This window comes from Pongo pygmaeus, chromosome 9 (assembly GCF_028885625.2).
Source record: "Pongo pygmaeus isolate AG05252 chromosome 9, NHGRI_mPonPyg2-v2.0_pri, whole genome shotgun sequence".
Taxonomy (NCBI): domain Eukaryota; kingdom Metazoa; phylum Chordata; class Mammalia; order Primates; family Hominidae; genus Pongo; species Pongo pygmaeus.
Window position 1 is genome coordinate 61,236,214 of NC_072382.2, and position 17,002 is coordinate 61,253,215.

The 17,002-nt window shown below is 40.7% G+C and overlaps 1 protein-coding gene across 7 annotated transcripts; it reads left to right on the forward strand.

Moving 5' to 3' along the window:
• Positions 1-1,674: 1,674 nt before the first annotated feature.
• LOC129009000 (vitamin D 25-hydroxylase) lies at positions 1,675-16,320 on the forward strand. 7 transcript variants are annotated; one of them, XM_054441636.2, is made up of 5 exons: positions 1,675-5,473; positions 10,020-10,161; positions 13,083-13,715; positions 14,291-14,620; positions 15,437-16,320. In XM_054441636.2, the coding sequence occupies exons 2-5, from the start codon at positions 10,140-10,142 to the stop codon at positions 15,610-15,612; spliced, it is 1,161 nt and encodes a 386-aa protein (XP_054297611.1). In that variant the 5' UTR covers positions 1,675-5,473; positions 10,020-10,139; the 3' UTR covers positions 15,613-16,320. The 7 variants fall into 7 exon arrangements, with proteins under 7 accessions (XP_054297611.1, XP_054297612.1, XP_054297613.1 ...); XM_054441637.2 differs by having other exon boundaries at positions 1,675-4,949; XM_054441638.2 differs by having other exon boundaries at positions 1,675-4,750.
• The last annotated feature ends 682 nt before the right edge of the window (positions 16,321-17,002 follow it).

The following is a 17,002-nucleotide window of genomic DNA, read 5'->3' on the forward strand; positions in this document are numbered from 1 at the left end:
CATGCCACCACCTCCAATAAATCCATGTCATCATGTCCCTCATGCGGCCTTGCCTGTAAATGTGGGATTAAATTCATTCATGTATAAGCATTTTTAGGAACTTCCTATTGCTGTACTCTCCTGCCACCAGGTTTTGCATTTTCCAACTTAGCCTGTTATAGGAAATGTTCAATTCGTATCATTTAATTTGTAAAGACTGAACTTCAGGCAGTGGGGTGGAGAGGACATTTTAAAGTGGTCACAGGGAGACTTTCATAAGGTTCCTAATCTCACCCAGAAGTGCTACTGGTCTGCCAGCCCCACCTCAGTGCCTGGCTCCTAAGAGCACAATGAAAATCCAAGTGCACAAATTCAGTTTCTACACATCATTTTGTAATCAAAGTCTTCATTTGGGTACCCTACCTCCCAGCATGAGGACTAGGATAAGGCAAGTGAGAAATTCACCTTGGGAACAGAATTTAAGAGGGCTCCAAGAAGATCAAAAGCAAGATAACACTTTAATGCAACACTTTAAAATCAAAATTGAGGCAAAAACCCATTATGAACAAGACATCAAATTGTTAATAAGGCAGGATCAGTATTATCGACTTTTTTCTTTTAGCTCAGCCTCCAGTATGGCTCAGCTTGGCACTTCCTTTGACTCTCACTTCCTTCAATTCTGATGAAACACACTGAGAATGCACATAATGGAACGTGCAAAGGAGGCACATTTGCGCTGATGGCATCACTCTGAGTGGGGAGCTCTCTGGGACAACACCCACAGCCCAGGCCAGGGCTGCAGCCATTCAAGAACAGAAAGGGACCCCAGGAGAATCTCACTTGATACTGCCCCTCAGGATGAGTCCTGGAGCTTCAGTTCAGTTCCCAAAGGCCCAGAAAGAGGCTCTGATTCTGGCACAGCATTGCTGTTCTCTGTTAAAACCATTACTGTTCTGCACATAGAAATGGCAAAGCCCTATACAGTGTGTTCACCCATTCCACCCCGAGTACTGAAGATGAGATCTCAGCCATGAAACAGTGAAATACTTAACTTCCTGCTGCCCTAAACCTTCCTGTCATGATAAAAGCCATAGACAAACATTACTGATTGTTTTCTATCACTCAAAGAGCAAATGCAAGGAGGGGGAATAAGGGAGGGATTTCTCCTTATTGAGCTGAGAGAACATGATAAACTGTTACAGGGAAGGCTCTGTGTCCTGAAAGACTTATAGTTATTCCTGAGAATCCCCCACCTATTATCCCTCAAGGGGTGCTGGGGTAGGGTGGGGTGGGAAACATTTCATCAGTGCTGTCAGTCAGAAATGGCTGCCTCGGGGTAACTCAGCTCTCCTTTGCTATGTAGCTAGGGAAAGAATGCCAAAGAAGGAATGTTCCTTAATTTAAGTGAATTCGAGGATATTTTTGTAATGAAAATTAATCCTTTCTGAAAATAAATGATGGCAGGGGGCCCACTCCTAAACCAAGTACCTGTACTGTATAACAGCTGTGGCCAGACCAAAAACTGTAAGCCTCCTGGTGCTGCAAAGGCAGGGTTGATCTCAGGCATCCCATAGGTGATATTCCCCAGCTCCTGGTGCCTCAGCAGCATTGCCTCCCACCCACAGTCCCAATATCCATCCTGTGTCATCTCCACTGGCCTTTGGTAAGAAATTAGAGACCAAATTTAGTAATGATCTCTCACAATTATTTTTTCATTTTATTAGAAGATTGTTGATTAATAAGAATTTTAAGGTATCTCTTAATAGGCATTTGTAATAGGCAGTAGGTAGATATTCTGTGGCTGCAGATCCTGTGACACATACCTGTGGGGGTAACTTCAGCCCCTGGAGATGGTCACAAACCAGTTAAACAGAAAAACTCAAAGGCCTGACTAACTTGCTGACTTCCGCAGTGTCCTTGCGTGGGAGATGTAGAGAAATTGGAAACACTGTCAGAGGACAAGGTTTGCTTAGTATATGAAGACTTTGCCCTTGATATTTCCTCTGTTTGGAATATTTTCCCCCATATCTGCCTCAAATTTCCCTTCTCTAGTAGGCAGAATAATGCTCCCCTCCCCCAATAGGTCCACATACTAATTCCTAGAACTGTGAATATGTTTCATGGCAAGAAGAATTAAGGTTGCAGATGGAATTAAAGGGCTAATCAGCTGACCTTGAGTCGGGATTATCCAGGTGGGCCCAATATAATCACAACGATCCTTATAAGTGGAAGAAGGAAGTAGAAGAGAGATAATCAGAGAGACAGCCATGTTGGGAGGATTCAAACTGACATTAATGGCCTTGAAGAGGAAGGAATGGGGACAAAAGCCAAGGAATGTGGGCAGCCTCTAGAAGCTGAAAAAGACAAGGAAATAGAATCTCTCCTACAGTCTCTAGAAAGAATGAAGCCCCACTAACACCTCTCTGTCAGCCCTGGAAGACTCATTTTGGACTTCTCACCTCAAGAATTGTAAGAAAATAAATTCGTGTGGTTTTAAGCCATCAGATTGGTGGTAATTTGTTACATCAGTAGTAGGAAACAAAGACACCTCTTTAGCAGTTGATCTCAGTTCCAATGTCAACTTCCTAATAAGACTTTCCTTGACAGCCCTCGCCTGCTAAAGTATCTCCCCAACCACCAGGCGTTTTCTATAACGCACTTTTTGTTTGCTTATGATTATTGAAAATTATTGTATTTCCATGTCATTGCTCTTCCCTCTCATAAGAATGTAAGTTATAGAAAGGACTTTGTTGCTCTTATTTACCTATGTATCTCCATTGCTTAGGACATGGAAACATAGTAGACATTCAAAAATATTTGTTGTGTGAATGAGCCGTAAGCTAATGAGGACCATAAAACTCATGCCACTGCTAAATCACAATTACAGGGCAGCTGTTAGAAGAGTCCCAAACCCAGTAAGTCCTGTGTTGCAAGGAACTGTCCAATAGAAAACAGGAATAAAAACAGAATTAGCAAGAATAATATGAAATCAGTTGCTTAATTCCAGGCAGTGGAGGCAGAAATCTTGAATAGTAAATACTCTCCGTGAACAAGTGCAGACAAGAGTCCCGTGATTGCCAATAAGTAATCAGTTTGGAAAGACCAGAGAGGGGTCAAATATAGGTAAACTGAGTAAATGACATAAACTGCTCATTCATCACAATTATTAAAAGATCACACACAAAAATACATTAACAGGAGAAAAATAGTAAAACAGGACAAAACAGTAAAATTACTTTCTTTTACTACTGATGGGTCAATTTTCTACTGGAAATTCTGAAAAGCATCAGGTTCAGCTAAAGACTGCTGTGTTGATCATCTCTCCAGTTTTCCTAGTCTGAAATGAAATAAGCAGACCTGGTACTTAAAAAGACACTTTAAGAAAGGGCTGGCCCCAGAGAGGCAGGATCCGCCTAGCCCAGTGAGTGAGGCCATCCTGACACCTCGTCAATGCCCTGGTGTCAACATTCTAGAAAACGGACTCCTGGCTCATTGCTCCGCCTAGAGCCGCGCCACCTCCAAAGGGTAGCACCGGCCACCCGCTCCGCAAAGCCCACTTCTTAGCCGCGCAAAACTAGAGGGTAGTTGTCCCGAAGGGGCCTGAGCGCTCACTCAGCCAGCCAATGGCCACGGAGCTAGGGCGGGACCTGAGGGTATCCTGCCAATGGGAGTACGGCAGGGCTGGAGGGAGTGCCTGGGTCTCAGGGCTGCGGTGGAGTTCGCACCCCCAGCACCGGCCGATGTGGAAACTTTGGATTGCTGAAGAGGGCGCGGCGGCGCTCGGCGGCGCGCTCTTCCTGCTGCTCTTCGCGCTGGGGGTCCGCCAGCTGCTGAAGCAGAGGCGGCCGATGGGCTTTCCCCCGGGGCCGCCGGGGCTGCCATTTATCGGCAACATCTATTCCCTGGCAGCCTCATCCGAGCTTCCCCATGTCTACATGAGAAAGCAGAGCCAGGTGTACGGAGAGGTACAGCCCCGACGGGCCCCGGGCAGGGAGGGCCGCCAGGCTGGCCCGGGCTGGCCAGGGCCTTCCTGGTTGGACTTATGGCCGCTCCTGGGCCGACTAGTTGGGACCTCTCCGTGTGCCGGCTGCCCTTTGAGGGTCACCCGCTTCCCGGGTCTGGAAGGGAGAAGTCCTCGACGCCCTGCCCCTGCCGGTGACCCACTCCGGGCCGAGGCCCCGAGGCGATCTAGGCCTGATTTTCCCGCTACCGCTCGAGCTCTTTCTCCTGCGCCTGCGCCGTTTGGCCCGCCCGCCGCGCGGCCACTTCAGGTCTAGGGTGGACGCCTGCCCTCAGGTGCGGGCGTCTTGCTAGTCGGCCTCGCAGCTCTGTGGAAGCTGCACGCGGCTTGTCGGAAAATCAAGGCGTTCTGAGTTCTAGATGGTTAATAGCAGGTTCTTCGGTGTCTGCAGTCGACGAACGACTGGTGTAGGCGTTTGCTGTGAGAATGGAGAACGCAGGGGAACGCCCCTGACTGAGAAGCGGGCCCTGGGAAACGATTGTGAACGCGTGAATGAATTGATGACTAAAATCTGCTGCGGGGGTCCTCCAGCGCAGATGGCAATGCTGTTCTGACTGGCTGGGAACGGTCCCTTAGCAGATACTTAAAAGGCGCCTTCTGTGTGCCACTGTCACTGCCAACTTGGTGACTCACTTAAAACTCACAACCAGCCGGTGAGGTCGGTACTTCGCTCCTCCTCATTCTGCGGAGGAGAAAGCAGCACGGAAATGCCCTGTGACTGGCAGCGGAGAAGGCGACCCCCGCTTGTGTGTGGGTGTCCCGACGTCCGGAGGGGGCAGGAGTTTCCACGGGTCCTGGCCAGAGCTCACCTGTTTTGTTTTGAATTACACTTATTTATATGCAACTACAGGCCTGACGCTAGCGGTGAAGAAGGCAGATACAGCCTTTTAAGGAGTTGGCAGATGAGTGGGAGAGAGAAAACTAATCTCATTATCGGCCACAGGCTGTGGTCAGTGTTTTGAAGGAAAAGTACAGGGATGTTTGGCAACTGTGGTATTTCAGGTTTGACCTTAAATCCTTACTTAAGCCAATTTTTACAAGAATTGGTCTAGGTGCCCAGGCGCGGTGGCTCACGCCTGTAATCCCAGCACTTTAGGAGGCCGAGGCGGGCGGATCACGAAATCAGGAGATCGAGACTGTCCTGGCTAATACGGTGAAACCCCATCTCTACTAAAAGAATACAAAAAATTAGCCGGGCGTGGTGGCGGGCGCCTATGTAGTCCCAGCTATTCGGGAGGCTGAGGCAGGAGAATGGTGTGAACCCGGGAGGCGGAGCTTTCAGTGAGCCGAGATCGCGCCACTGCACTCCAGCCTGGGCAACAGAGCCAGACTCCGTCTCAAAAAAAAAAAAAAAAAAAAAAAAAAAGGAATTGGTCTAGGTTTCTAGAATAGAAAGCCACTAATGGTTTACGTTCCTTTCATGGTTTACTAATAGTTTACGTTGTTAAAGGGAAGCTGGACGAGATAACAAAAGTATGTCTAATTCTTAGATCTTATTTTCCAACCTGCAGTTCTCCTAGAATTGAGTTTATTCCCATGATTTTCATGTAATATATTTGATCTCTTTGGTATCTTGGTACACAGCATCATAATATTCTAGAGAAATAAAATTTGAAAGCATAAGACTAGAGATCGAGTCTTCTGCCAGAAAAAACTTGACCTCTATTCTGAGTCTTACTTTTTTTTTAATCTCGGTAGTGAGAATAACAACAGAAAACAATAAAGTGCTACTCAAATGTTCTTGGTTATTGTGTATGTTATTAGTTTCTTTCTTTTTTTTTTTTTATTTGAGACGAGTCTCGCTGTGTCACCCAGGCTGGAGTGCAGTGACGCCACCTCGGCTCACTGAAAGCTCTGCCTTTTGGGTTCATGCCATTCTCCTACCTCAGCCTCCCGAGTAGCTGGGACCACAGGTGCTCGCCACCACACCCGGCTAATTTTTTGTAATTTTTAGTAGAGATGGGGTTTCACTCGGTTAGGCAGGATGGTCTCGATCTCCTGACCTCGTGATCTGCCCACCTCGGCCTCCCAAAGTGCTGGGATTACAGGCGTGAGCCACTGTGCCCGGCCTATGTTATTAGTTTCTATACACAGAACAGATTTGTTCGACCTCCAAATTTGAAAGTATTTTTAAACAAGTTATTTGAAATGGTTTCTCACAGAAAAGGGAATTAAGCTTTTCTTACATAAATATTTGAACTGAAAGACACTCTGTATTACTATGAATATTTCTTTTGGGCAGGGGGTTGTCTAAGTCACCTATCATAGTTTTATTGCTGGTACCACTGTTTGAGGGAACCATGGTTCTTTACAGAGAGAGCTCTTGATTACAAGTGAAATAGGGCCAAACTGTTACTAGCTGCAATGGGGCAGGGGAAAAACTGAAAGGAGCAAAAATCAAAAAGAATGTATGCATCAAAGAGTGGACATTGTTTGCCTCACTATGCCTTAGATCTAGTTGATAACCACCAAACATATTAACTCTAGGCTACAGGAGCATTTGATCTTTATCCTGGTGTGAAACATCTCTAAAGATCTCCCATTATCTTAGAGATATTTTCCAATTCTGACAAAGTCTCAAAGTTGGTATAAATTGTTAAAATACTATACCTTTTTTTGGAAGTTGAAGAAGACTGTTCCCTCCTGTGCTTCTGAAAGGTTCTGGAAAGTTGTACCTAGGACTTAAATAAAATCTTAGTTTTCCACTGTCTTTTAAATTTGAGATGTATGCTCACAGAAAAACAAAAAAAAAAAAACAAAAACAAAAAAAAACTGGACTTTAAACAGTCACTTCAAGTGACACCCACCTTTGTGTTAGTCTGTGAATTCAATTCTGCTTTGTGATTCTTGAAAGTTAAACAGCCAGTCCTCAGGGCTTATATATTCATTTTAAAGGCAATCTTAAATAGAAGTGTATCACACTGAAAAGTACCATTTCCTTGGAGATTCATTCTGAATGTTTAAATTTCTGCAGTAACTTTAATCTTAGTCTAGATTTCAAGAGGCATTCCCTGGCTAGCAAAGCCAATACAAGTGGCTTTATCGATTATTTTCAGGTAATGGACTTCAGGACAATAAAATAATTCCATTAAGGCAAGTAGAATTGACAGCGTATTAATTTATTTTTACAGCATTTATTGAGAACTTTATGCACAGCACTGAATGAGATTCTGTGTAAGGATTCAAAGATGAAAAAGATGAAATCACTGCTCCTAAGGAGTTTATAATTTAGCACGCAGGCAGAAGGCAAGAATATGAATGTTTCTGGTTCAAGATAGTGTTAAATACGTGCCATGGGAGCTTCTAAGCTCCCATGTGTGGTTCAAAGCAGAGAGAAAAAGAGTGCCCCAAGAAAGGCATCATGGAGGATGGTCCCTAAAGACTTGGTATGGTTAGGGTAGTATGGCAGTCAAGGGAAGCCTTCCAAATGAGGAAACAAACCAAGCAAAGGTTGAAAAGTGTGGCAGTCACTTAATGGTTTTCATCAACAGCACTTTGCACATTTGTCTGTTACTAGCATTTAGCCCATGATGTTATAATAATATGTTTAAATGTATGTCTCTACAACTATACATTAATTCAACATATATTTCTGTTGTCATATGCTGTGCACTGTCCTAGGTGCTAGAGATATAGCAGTGACCAAAACGGAGATTCCTGCCCTTATGTAGCTTATATTCTAGTGGGGGGAAGACAGACGATATAAATAAACACAAGTAAATTATATAATATATTCAAAGAGTACAGAGTAGGAAGTAAACTAAATTAGCGTAAGGGAATGGAGAATGTTAGTGGGTCAGATTTTAAATTGCTTAATCAGAACAGGTCTCACCACAAAGATAGCATCTGAACAAAGACTTAAAGGAAATGAAGGAACAAGCTATAGGAATATCAAAAGGAAGAACATTCTAGACTAAGAAAAGAGCAAGAACAAAGGCCATAAAGCAAGAGAATGCCACGTTGAGAATTACCTGTAAAAAGACAAGGATGAAATTAGGGAGGCCAGTTAGGAGGTTGTTGTTATAACATAAGGGAGAAATGCAGGTGACTTAGACCGGTCACCTGCAGGTTATAATAAATTGTCTGATTCTGTTTATATTCTGAAGGTAGAAACAGCATAACTGCTGAGCAGTTGGATGTGGAGTTTGGAAGAAAATAATGAGTCAGTGTGGGTGACTGCAAAGTCCTGGGCCTTAACAACTTGAAGGATGTATGGAGTGGTCATTAACTGGGAGAGTGAAAAATTATGAGTAGGGCTGGTTTGGGTGAGGGAAAGAGACTTGAAGATCATGGAGTGATCTAGAAGGCAAGGAAAATGTTTTGTGTATTCCTGTTTACATCTCTGCCAGCATTATAATTAGCCCATAATTGGCACTAAAATTATTGAATAAATCAAAGAATATATAAGCTAATCTTGTACCCTTCCATAGATCAAAGCAGTTTAAGGATAAGTTTTCACAATTTGAGTCACAAATCTTTACCAAAAGTCCTTGAAAACTGTATACAGGAATACATACTAGTTCAAGTAAAAATTTCTCCAGTTCTACCCTCAAATAGAGGACTATTTCAGATTCTTGAGTAAAGGTGGATTGTGTAATAACTTTCTCAAGCCATGGCTCCTCCTTGCTTTTTATGATCCCTGGTGTCCACAATTTGAAGCTCTACCCTGAAGCTCTATCCTGAAATACATTTACCCTCTGTTCTGCCTTCATAGTGACACAACTTTAAGTTCATGGTTCTTTTACTATCCTTGTGGAATGGCATTTTTTTATTGTCTCTGCTAAAGTTCCCTTCTGCGAAGAGACTTTCCTTTAATAGGACTACATTACTGCATTGTCCCCACTTTGCTCGGCTGGTAGCCATTCCCTTTTACTTAGAACTCTTCTACTGTCACTTTTGACTAATACCACTGTTTATGGCAGGCAGTCCATGTTCTTTTCCCAAGGTTCTGGATATACCTAGTGCTCACTTGGCAGAGCCCACCCGTGTGCCAAAGACTCTGGTGGCCCCATTACTCAGCTGGTTAGTTGTTACCACTTGGCAGTCCTCATGACCTTTGCTGATATAACTTTCTGCTGAACTTTTGTTCTCTGCTAAGCCTCCTGTTTCCTTCTGAAGTAGTGTGTGCCATGGCTAAATATCCTTGACTTGTTTGCACAGGGATAAGGCTTGTCTCAGTATTTTGGCTGTAAAAAGCTATCCTGAAAGGATGGCAATAAGCAATCTTTACATTCCACTGATAAGGGAATATCGTTCTCTCACTGACTGGCCTCTTATATTGGGTTAACTAGAATAGACTACAGGAGGTGTGACATTGTAAATGAACCTGGGGTGAGGCACAGGGCAGACAACTCCAGCAAGGCATGGAATGGATCCTGTTTTGCCTTCCCCTTAACTGAGAGGCAGCCACCTAACCTATGTGGTAAATGCCTTTCCTCCAAGGTTAGGTTCCCCATAGAGCCCTCTTCATTCACTTTGTGGAATACAGAGAGCCAAATACAAATGGGCTTAGTTACAATATGTTTATACTTCAAAGTTGTCTCTCAGGTATTTGACAATCTTCTCCCTCGCTAGCCTCATCCATCTTGGAAATAGAAGGAGATTCCTAGGTATCATTGAACATTTTGAGGTAGAATGAATCATAAAAGAGCATGTATATCAAATATATTTTCTATGGCAATACTGAAGCCCAAATAGGTTAAGTGTTCTGCCCAGAGTCTTTTATCTGTTTAATGGCAAACCTTAAACTAGACCCAGGCCTCCCAAGTTCAGTACCCTTTTCATTATACTGTTGGTAAGACTGTGACTTTAGGCACTGAATGGCATAATGAAATCACACAGTTTTGCATGCCTTATAGAAGGAGGGCACTCTGAAGATTGTCAGTTGAGTAATAACTGCCTATATTTTCAGGGACGTAACAAATCCTGGAAGAGCCACACGTACCACTTGTAGATTTCCATGGTTATATTTCTCCATACATGCTGCCATTTAAATGTTGTTTTTCTTCTCTTCTCAAAGATCTTCAGTTTAGATCTTGGAGGCATATCAACTGTGGTTCTAAATGGCTATGATGTAGTAAAGGAATGCCTTGTTCATCAAAGTGAAATTTTTGCAGACAGACCATGCCTTCCTTTATTCATGAAGATGACAAAAATGGGAGGTATGTTTATTTGCACCTATTTAGTGATTTACTAAGCTATTTTAAATCACATTTCTTATTTTAAGTTTTAGTGCATAGAGTTGGGATTATTTTGTACTGATTAATAAGAAACTGTTTACAGAACCTAGTATTTGAGGACCATTCAGGCTGTATTACATTCATATTTTAGACCAGTACATTGCTAATTCTATTGTGGTCCAGCTCTAATAAGTATTATAAATAATGTTTTAAAGAATCAGCACCTAATAACATCTGCAGGTTTTGTGAAACAAGTTAGGAATAAACACATACTTGCACTTGAATCTGAAGTGCCCTTTTGAACCTAGTCTTGAGTACTTGATGACATTTTTATTATCATTTTACTTATAAGCTTACAGAACTTGAAGCAGCTTTCTTGACTACTAATCACTGTGATTAGTAAGTGTAGAGTTGCATGGTTTCTGTAAAGGACTAGCATTATGTATGGTTTAGTATTGATCAGTGTTGGGGATTCCATATTCAACAAGGGGGAAAGACTGAAAGTTGACAAAATCGGTAAGAAGAAAGCAGCAACAGACAGCCTAAAATAGAATGTTCAGATCACATACAGTGGTTTTAATAGTTAATAGTATAAAAATTTTTACTAAAGTTGTGTCCTAAATTCTCTGAGTTTCACATTTAATTTCAAATAAAAATTTAACAATATCTTGCTTACATAGGCAAAAACTAAAGACATTGGTTGAAAAGGCAAAAATTAAGATCCTATATTACATCACAAAGGAGATCAACTAATGCAGAGAAAGCACAAATTGTAAAAGACTGAATTCTCAGGCCAGAGTATAATGATACTTCAAAGCAGTAATATAAATAAAAAACAAACAATTAGACCAAAGAAGCAGCCACAATTATAATAGACCTTTAAAAAGACGATGAAAATGAAAGATGATGCAATCACAGTAATATTTGAGACAAAGTATATATTTTTCAAAGCTGTAAATTTATTGTTTAGACTGTTTTTATCATAAAGCATTCAACTTAAGATTTTTAAAAACCAGGTAGAAAATTATGTGTTGTTTTAAGGTACTATGTACTGACCTTGGAAGTAGAAAATCATGGCCACTATTAGCCCACTGTGTGAATGGGAAAAAGTTGCCCTTTGGGTGAGCCCAGTGTCATGCCCAGGCACACAGCTTGGCCAGTGTAGGGTTATTATAAACAGTGCTCCTCTGTAACTTCTTGTGTATATATCCCATGTGTACATACTTCTCTAGGGCTGGTTTCATCTTGGCACCATTGCACTAGCTGTTCCCTCTAACTGCAGTGGTCTTTCCTCAGGTATTTGCTTGTCTCACTTCCTCATCTCCTATGAATCTTTACGCAGATGTCATCTTCTCAGTGAGCATTTTGCTGACTACCCTATATCTTTTTACTTGCTATATAATTTATCTGTTGTTTTGTCTGTCTTTCCTACTAGTGTCTAAGCTCTGTAAGAGTAGGGATCTTTGCTTCTTTTGTTCCCTGATACATTCCTGACACTTAGAACATTGCCTGGAACATAGTAGGTGTTCCACAAATACATGTTAAATGAATATTTGTTGAATGAATAGTCATCTGGGAGTATAGAAAAAAGAATGGACTATGGGAATGTAAGATTGCTACACAGCACTAATGACCCCCTTACAGTAACTTTTTAATAAGCTCTACATTCAAAAATTATTGCACAATAAGTTGTTGGAATGTAAATTTTGTATATACCTCATGTACACAAGAGAATGTGACATTTTTCATCGTGGGTTGTGTTAGTCCATTTTGCTATAAAGAAATACCCGAGGCTGGGTAACCTATAAAGAAAAGAGGTTTAATTGGCTCATGGTTCTGCACACTTTATAGGAAGCATGGTGCTGGCATCTGCTTCTGTTGAGGCCATCTGCTTCTACTGAGGCTCACAATCATGGCAGAAGGCATTGAGGAAAGCCAGCATGTCATATGGCAAGAGTGGTAGCAACAGAGCAAGTAGGGAGAGGTCCTTAACTTTTAAACAACCAGATCTCACATTAACTGAGCGAGAACTCACTTATCACCAAGGGGATGTTGTAAGACCATTCATAAGGGATCTGCCCCTATGAGCCAATCAGTTCCCACCATGCCCCACCTCCAACATTGGGAATCACATATCAATGTGAAATTTATCAGAGGTACAACTGTGTCCCAGTAATGAGTGAAATTTTGAGTAAAGTGCATGCTGCATAAATATGCGCACTGAAGATGTTGAATTAATTTAAGGGGGGAAATTTAGTAGCCACATCAAAACAGCAGATACATTGTGGAGACTCTGAAATTTTAAGGCAGGCAATATCAGCATTAGAAAAGTTTGAGCTTCATGTTTGCCCTTTTTTTGACTTCAGCATTTCGACTATATTGGCAGCTCATTCAGAGTACCCTTGCCCCTGTCATAGTTACTTGATTGTCTACCATATCCCTTTAACGGGAGGAAATTTATTTTCTAAACTCCATTCTCTTTTAAGCAGAAAATTTCTAATCCTAGAAGGATGATTTTTTAGGTGTTTGTTTAGTCTAACGTAAAACTTTGTCCATTGAACCATGTGGTCATTTGTCTTTGGTAAATTAGGCTTAAAGTAAAAGTTGGATAATATAGTCACCTGGGCCTATTTCACCAGGTTAAATTACACAAGACTGACTAGCTTCTTGTGGTGGTGCCATTATAGGCCTTTTCTGCCAGTCCACAGATAAGGAGTAGAAAAACTTTATCTGTTATAATACTCTGGCTAATGAGTTGCTGAGAACAGGACCCAACCATGTAGTTATATAGGAGGATAATTTGGAGAAGGATGACTAACCATCCATTAAAAAAATTTTGTTCCCTTTCATTTTTTAGATACAGAGAAGTAGGAATTATACAATATTTTAATATTTTTTTTCAGGCTTACTCAATTCCAGATATGGCCGAGGATGGGTCGATCACAGACGATTAGCTGTAAACAGTTTTCGATATTTTGGATATGGCCAAAAGTCTTTTGAATCTAAAATCTTGGAAGAAACCAAATTTTTCATTGATGCTATTGAAACTTACAAAGGTAGACCTTTTGACTTTAAACAGTTAATAACGAATGCTGTTTCAAACATAACTAATCTGATCATTTTTGGAGAACGATTCACTTATGAAGACACCGATTTTCAGCACATGATTGAGTTATTTAGTGAAAACGTGGAACTAGCTGCCAGTGCCTCAGTCTTCTTGTATAATGCCTTTCCATGGATTGGCATCCTGCCTTTTGGAAAACATCAACAGCTGTTTAGAAATGCAGCTGTAGTCTATGATTTTCTCTCCAGACTCATTGAAAAAGCTTCAGTCAACAGAAAGCCTCAGCTACCTCAGCATTTTGTTGATGCTTATTTAGATGAGATGGATCAAGGTAAAAATGACCCATCATCTACTTTCTCCAAAGAAAATCTAATTTTCTCAGTGGGTGAACTCATCATTGCTGGAACTGAAACTACAACCAATGTGCTACGGTGGGCAATTCTTTTCATGGCCCTTTATCCTAATATTCAAGGTGAGGATTCTCTTGATGATCTCAGGGTCTATCCTTACATGTAGGGTTCATACATGTTTTTGAGTCTTGGCCATGCACAATACATTTTCTTTAGGAACTCCTGCTATGCCAGCCAAGTATAGAAATATTTAATAGTTACAAAAAGAGTTTTCAAATCTATTATCTCAATTCATGTAAAAAAAATCTCTGAAAGAGGTCTTATTATGCCCATTTTATAAATGAGAAAAAACACTGTGTGTCTGCAAGTGGCAGAGCTGGAATCTGAACTCTGATAGAATTTTAAAAACTAATTTTATGCTTTACTCTTTTTCTTACTCCAATTCTAGGTATGTTTAATGTTCATTCTTATTACTTATGTCTTTCACAATAGAGCTACCCAGAGCACCGGCTACTGTTAGTACAAGATATATAGCATATATTTCAATAGAATGCCCAGATAATAAAAAATATGAATCTGGATGTATCTATATCCTATTGGCTTGTTATAGGTTATCCTTTATTTTATTCCAGAGGGAAATAACTTCAGCTATAATTCTAAGAACTGCATAATAACTTGAATACTTTTTCTCTGACAGGACAAGTTCAGAAAGAGATTGATTTAATTATGGGCCCCAATGGGAAGCCTTCTTGGGACGACAAATGCAAAATGCCTTATACTGAGGCAGTTTTGCATGAAGTTTTAAGATTCTGTAATATAGTTCCATTAGGGATTTTCCATGCAACCTCTGAAGATGCAGTTGTACGTGGTTATTCCATTCCTAAAGGCACAACAGTAATTACAAATCTTTATTCTGTACACTTTGATGAAAAGTACTGGAGAGACCCAGAAGTGTTCCATCCTGAGCGATTTCTGGACAGCAGTGGATATTTTGCCAAGAAGGACGCTTTGGTTCCTTTTTCCCTAGGTAAGAGAACTTTCACAGGGCATAACTTTAGAATAAAGGATAATGATAATTCATTAGATATAGCATCTTAATCTGAAGCATCCTTCTATAGAATTAAATATCCCAATTCTAAAAACACAGAACTGATTCTTACAGGAGAGAATGATTTAATTGGAAGTAATTAACATCTGTTTTGGCTTAATATAAGCCTTAATTTATTAACTATAGATGAACTTTTGAGAACCCCTGGCTTCTTCTAAAACTGTTTTTCAAAACTTGTGGAATGAGAAGTCGGTAGCAGGTAGCTTGAGAAACTGAGACCCAGAGAGGGAAAATATATAGTCACTTAACTAAAACTAGAATCTCACTCTCTTGGCTTCTGGTTATTGTACTTCATCTTCAATTAGGAAAATATTGCTTCTTCTGTGAAAAGGTACACAAGACCCATTGAAGATGGACTAGAAACTCTTCCCCTTCATTGGGGAAGAATACACACTTAGTTGAAATGAAGTGGACTTTTCTTGAGCAAAATGTCTCACCTCAAATTAGATCGTTTGTGGCATATCTTAGGCTCTGTTGCAGCATGGGAGGGAAGTGGGAAATGGAACTAAAGTCTTACAAAAGTCCGTAGTCTGACAAAAGGAGGTAAATGAATGGGCTCTGGGAGCTGAAGTGTCAATTTCTATTCTTTGAGATTTAAGAAAATCCTTTAATAAACATAATTCCCTCTTACTTTCTTTAAATTCCAGATTTCCTGAATGACACCCAAATATTAGACATTAATTTTGGTAAAGACTGTGGGTTTAAAAAATTATTATATCTGCTTTTTCTGTTTAGGGAGAAGACATTGTCTTGGAGAACAGTTGGCTCGGATGGAAATGTTCTTGTTTTTTACAGCATTGCTTCAGAGGTTTCATTTGCATTTTCCACATGAACTAGTTCCAGATCTGAAGCCCAGGTTAGGCATGACATTGCAGCCCCAACCCTACCTCATCTGTGCTGAAAGACGCTGAAAGTGCCTGGATGTTTTCGGGAACAAGGATGTATATTTGCCTTATCCCTGAACTTGGTTTAATCAAATCAATGTGTGTATTAGAATAAAAGTCACAGCATCATAAAGCCAAATGAACACAGATGTGTCTTAAAATAGTACTAGAGCAGAAACAAGCACTAGTCGTGATTGTTTTTCAAGATTTTATGACTTCTGGGGTAAAATTCTCTGTTGAGACACACAAAGGTGCAAATGATGGGTGCTGCTTAAAATGCTAAGAAGGGACATGGACGCCCTAAGCAGAGCATCTTGTTTAGTACCAGGTACTTTCAACCCTTCTTGACTCCATCTGGCTTCTGTCCTGGGGGTCCTTGGTTCCAGAAACCAGCTCCCTTCTGATTAGGTATTGTCATTAATAAACTGTGTGGTACCAGTCCAGTTTAATAGAGGACTACAGAAGAAATTAAAACCCAAATAAATGTGTTTGGACTATAGAGGTATTTTAGATATGGCGGGAGATGGCAGAAGAAATATGTGTTTAATGTAGAGCCTGCCAGTGCTTTCATATCTTGCTCCCTGCTCTGTCTTCATAAGAACTGTGTCACTCTTCTTATAAATGAAGGTCTGTGTGACCCTGAGTGTCCATCTTCATAGCAGTTAAGTAGATAGGACATTACAATAATATATTTAAAATTTAAAATGATACATGGCTATTGAATCTTTGTTGGCACATTTTCCCTGGCACCACTTCTTTCTAAAACCAATCACAAGGATTAAAGATTGAATTCACTTATATCTTTTAGAGGTCTCTAGGCATTTCCATGGGTTAGTGTTATTTTTCTAAAGATAATTATATTCAAATCCAAAAACATGCTTTAGAGACAGGCTAACTGTGTAAACTGGGACACTTGAGAGTGAATGGGGTCCTATTCATAATTATGTCAGGACAACAAGGGTAAATTGTGACTGCCCTAAACAAACTGGAATGTATATTGACCCATTTATAGCTATTTTTACATCATCATTTCTTCTAAAGTTGTTAAATTACGGGTACATGCTCTTGTAACATGGCTCATGAATAGTTGCAGCCTCAGAGTCAGTGCACACAACAATGACTTCTATTAAGAATATGGATTTAACCTTAGTTTGGACTTAGCTGTTGAACAGTTTCAAGTTTGTGTGTTATACATCAGGAGTTTGCATCTTGGATATATTCAGATGTTTCCAGTTGCAAGGGAAAGAAAATCCTTGCAAGTTCACTTAAGTAATAAAAGGGAAATTTGGAGGAAGGGTGGAAGTTTTAGGGTCTGTGTGGCTTAGATGTTACATGGTGTAATCAAAGATCCTGCGTCTTTCCACCTCTGAATTTTGCCTTCCAGATGATACCAGCTTTATCGTAAGGCTAGCTCATG

What these genes read in the sequence shown, in the direction of transcription:
- LOC129009000 (XM_054441635.2), top strand. Translation starts at nt 3,603, where the DNA reads ATGGCCACGGAGCTAGGGCGGGACCTGAGGGTATCCTGCCAATGGGAG. An exon ending in CCTTTATCCTAATATTCAAG is followed by an intron (nt 13,716 to 14,290) that starts GTGAGGATTCTC and finishes TTTCTCTGACAG; the next exon opens with GACAAGTTCAGAAAGAGATT. An exon ending in TTTGGTTCCTTTTTCCCTAG is followed by an intron (nt 14,621 to 15,436) that starts GTAAGAGAACTT and finishes TTTTCTGTTTAG; the next exon opens with GGAGAAGACATTGTCTTGGA.